Genomic DNA, 3,831 nt, shown 5'->3' with positions numbered 1-3,831 from the left:
ATGGTCAGATTGGTACAGACTGTGGGGGTTTTTGCCTTCTTCTGTGGTAGTGGTTATGGCCCTGTACCTGGGATCTTACGAACATATACTGACAACTTTTCATAGAAGCAGGACATTGATTGCCTTAGGTCCCCTGCTTTATCTGTAGCAGGTTAGGGTGTTAGGTCTGTGCTGTGTCAGGGTTGATGGTATTCTTATGCAGTTTAGATTATGAATTGTATAGGATGGTTTAGATAGGGATGATCCTGCCTCAGGCATGGGCTTGGACTAGATGACCTCTGGAGGTCCCTTTCAGCCCTACTTCTCTATGGGCACGTTTACACGTGCTCCGGGGATGGGGAAGGCAGTGGTTTAATGAGAGCGGCTCTGAGAGCTGCTCTTATTAATTTAAAGCGCTGCTATGTCTCATGTATCAATATCCCCCTGTTTAAAAATAGCAGTGGGGGCACTTGAACTAAAGCTTGTTTGATGAGATTTAGTTCAAGCACCCCCACCACTATTTTTAAGCAGGGAAGTTCTGATGCACAAGATGCAGGAGGCTGCCAGAGCGCAGCAGTTGCCGCACTCCAGCACGCTTGATTAATTAAGTCTGCCGAAGCACAGCAGCCTCTCTGCTCGTGTATAGTTACCCTATGATTCTAAAACTAATTTCCCTAGACAGAAGAAATTTACAGTTGTCTGTTGATTATAGAATAGGCATGACCTGAAGAAGAGTGCTTTCTTCCTGGAAGCTTATCCTAACGTCTCCCCTCCAAACAAAACATTGCTTCTTGGAGACTGGACACCCAGACCTCCTAAAAATATACTAGAAACTGCCATCTTCTCCTTATGGTATCTTACTTCCTCCTTTCAGTGTAGAGATTTTATGATTTGAATATATCAAGTATTAAAGGATCTGTGGCTTGACGTGTTTGGTTCTGTCCTTGGGATCTATATTTAAGGAGTTTAGTGTCATAGGGAAAAGATTTTAACTTCAATTTTTCTTCATTACTTTACAGTTTTTTACTTTTAAAAAAATGATTTGGGTGTGTGTTTAACTCCAGTCATTTGGGTGTTTTGTTGGCTTGTTTGAACTGTATTTTTAAAAAATGCAAGTACTAGAAACATGCATCTAAATTCTTGAAGCTCTCTTAAAGATTTAAATTCATAATAAAAAATACTGATCCATTGAAATCAATAGCCCATGTCTGTACAGCATGAGATCAGATCAGATTATGACTGTAGTCACCTCATGCTGGTAAATAACCCTGGCTAAGTGTCACTTCATCCACTCTCAAAACATTCTTCCAAAAAAACAAAACAAAAGAGCACGCCAGATGGCTTAGAAATTGAAACCTTGGTGCTCTAAGGGGGTGGGGATGGGTTCTTCTACATCCAGGAGGCTGTCACAGAAATCTGTGCCAGCCACTCTTCTCTGTATTGAGGTGGCTTCAATTTCAACAACTATGATCAGAGCTGTGGTTATAGCACAAGAAGGGGGACTTTGCTTCATTAATCCAGGACTAAATAATTTATGACTTTGAAGGTCAAAATCAAATTCTGTATTCCAGATGGGAATCTAAGAGAATTTATTGAGCACATCTGCTGCTAATATAAAGCTGCTTAATAAGTGAGTTCCTGACTTTTGCTTCTAAACAGCAGTATTGCCCCAAATATTGTGTTTATATTAGGCTAACACTGAGCACCGAGGTGACAAATGTGTGTGTAGGCTGGATTAATTCAGCATCCAGGAGTTGAACTCTTTACCGAGCGTGCAGATGGGAGAACAGGCTCTTGGCTATTCTTTTGCAGCCTGTGGTCTAATGCTCCCACAAAGTTTTGAACTTGTTTCATAAATAACAAATGTACATTCTCAGTTAATAGTACTGATATAATTTTAGTCATTTCGTCCTCAGACTTAGTGTCATTAGTTCTGCTTTGTCCAGGTAACCTGCACCCATAAAAGTGCATATACCTTCATAGTCGGACCTCAATCACTTTACTGGCTATTGTATAAAAAGGAAAACACTTCAAAGCTATAGACCACAGGGGCAGTACTTACTATATTTTGAAAGAAAATGGTCATAGCAAGTCAGTCAATTTACTGATGCTGGCCTGCGACTACCTATGCCCTGATTGGTACCAAAAGACCAGGAATGCACACAATGAAGAAATCTTAATTATTTTTCCCCCACAGACTATTCAGAATAGAGAAGCCATGTAGCACAGATTATAGTGTGTTATTTATTTATGAAGAATATTAACATGTAAATAAAGAATAAAATTTGTTGCGGTCTCTCTTGCTTTGGACCTGAGAGAGCCTGTTTCAGTATTTCTAGAACAGTATACAGCTTCATCACATTTTATGTATATAACATAAAATTCAGCAGAACCCTGGAGAACAACAAGCTAAATAAAGAGGAAGTAGCTGTGGGACAGTGGCATAGTCGGGGAAAAAGTCTTGGCTTTGAAAGAGTGAAGAGGCCCATTTGAGTTGCACATCTTTTTTGCATTCAGACAGTAGTTTTGGATTACACGAACTAGAATATTCTATTTGATGCAGTTTATATCATGCCATCATTTTGGTGTTTTTTATTTCATGTTATTTTGGCAAAATCAAGAAGTCTGATCTGGCAAACTAGAGTAGTTGCATATAATACCTTTTTTCTTTAATATTTTATATACAAGGTATTGTTGAAACCTTTCTATGGAGAAATGCTCTGTCTAAATGGTTTTCAGTGTTTAATTTACAAAACAAATGTTTTTGTAAATATCTCCTCTGAGAGTCAAACCATTGCAAAAGAGGACTTGTGATGCATATCTATGCACTTTAATTTCCTGCAGTGTTTGGCAGGTTTCTTTACCAGCGTATTACAGCTGTTTTCAGAATTTTCTTCCAAGGGCTGTTTGTTAGCAGCTTCACCATATTGTCATTAAATAGAAAATGAATAGCCGTTTAGTTTCTCTGTGACGGGGCTTATTTACTCCAGCCTTTCTGTAAGATTGACAAGTCAAATCTCCTTGGGTTCTGAAAAATACATGTAGGCACTGAACGCAGACAAACCTAGAACACAATTTAGACTGAAGTATATCTTCTTTGGGGTTTTGAATAGTAATTGTTGTGCTGCTGCTTTCATAGTATCCTTAGTGACTTGTGGAATTCGTATTGTTTTGTCATGTTGCATTGATTAGCTATTATAGGCATTCCAAAATCTTTAACTAATTAACGTGAACTGTTTCTTCCATTTTCCAGATGGACTTTCTGCCCGAGACCAGCCAGTGGAGCTGCTGAATCCACCTAGAGTGAACCACATGCCTAGTTCTGGTAAGAGGGAAAATGCCTTTTTTGACAAGTTATGTTACTTCAGAAAGAAAGGCATGCAGAATATTATTTTATCTTGCAAGATGCATAACATTATAAGTGTAAGTTTATTGGATGAGGACTTGAAATATTCTATTTACCCAGGGCAAATAAAAATTGTACTGAAGTGCTGGCTTCTCAGACAAAAGAAAGGAGGAGAAAGATGCAGGGAGTCTTCGGTGGTAATTTCCCTTCTAAGTGACCAGGGAGACTGCAGAATGGCTGGAACTGCTAGGATTATTCACTTGAAATTGGGGGAGTGGGAAAGAAAGGAGATAGACCAGAGCAACATGTGGGGTACTACAGTATTTTCACAGGCTAAAAGGGGAGTTGTGAAACAATGACTTCTAAGCTGCTGCTTCTGCTAGAGGAGGAAGAGTGAGGAGCAGAATTTTTTCATGCTGAAGTTCAGCAAAATGACCAAGCCCAGCATAGACTTTTTTTTTGGGGGGGGGGGTAGCAAAACTAATGACATCTGCTTTCTTTCTTTC

General features: G+C 39.2%; 1 protein-coding gene across 7 annotated transcripts in view; it reads left to right on the top strand.

Annotated features, from left to right (window-relative positions):
* The window catches only part of HDAC4 (histone deacetylase 4), a 481,696-nt gene that overhangs the window by 145,663 nt on the left and 332,202 nt on the right, over nucleotides 1-3,831 (top strand). For all 7 annotated transcript variants that reach the window (XM_019523379.1, XM_019523376.1, XM_019523374.1 and 4 more), the window contains one exon: nucleotides 3,233-3,304. In XM_019523379.1, the coding sequence (XP_019378924.1) occupies nucleotides 3,292-3,304 (13 nt within the window). In that variant the 5' untranslated portion in view covers nucleotides 3,233-3,291. The remainder of the gene's footprint in view (nucleotides 1-3,232; nucleotides 3,305-3,831) is intronic.

Source organism: Gavialis gangeticus, unplaced genomic scaffold (assembly GCF_001723915.1).
Source record: "Gavialis gangeticus isolate Ggan-Ray unplaced genomic scaffold, GavGan_comp1, whole genome shotgun sequence".
Classification (NCBI taxonomy): Eukaryota; Metazoa; Chordata; order Crocodylia; family Gavialidae; genus Gavialis; species Gavialis gangeticus.
This window is presented reverse-complemented; position numbering and strand designations above follow the sequence as displayed.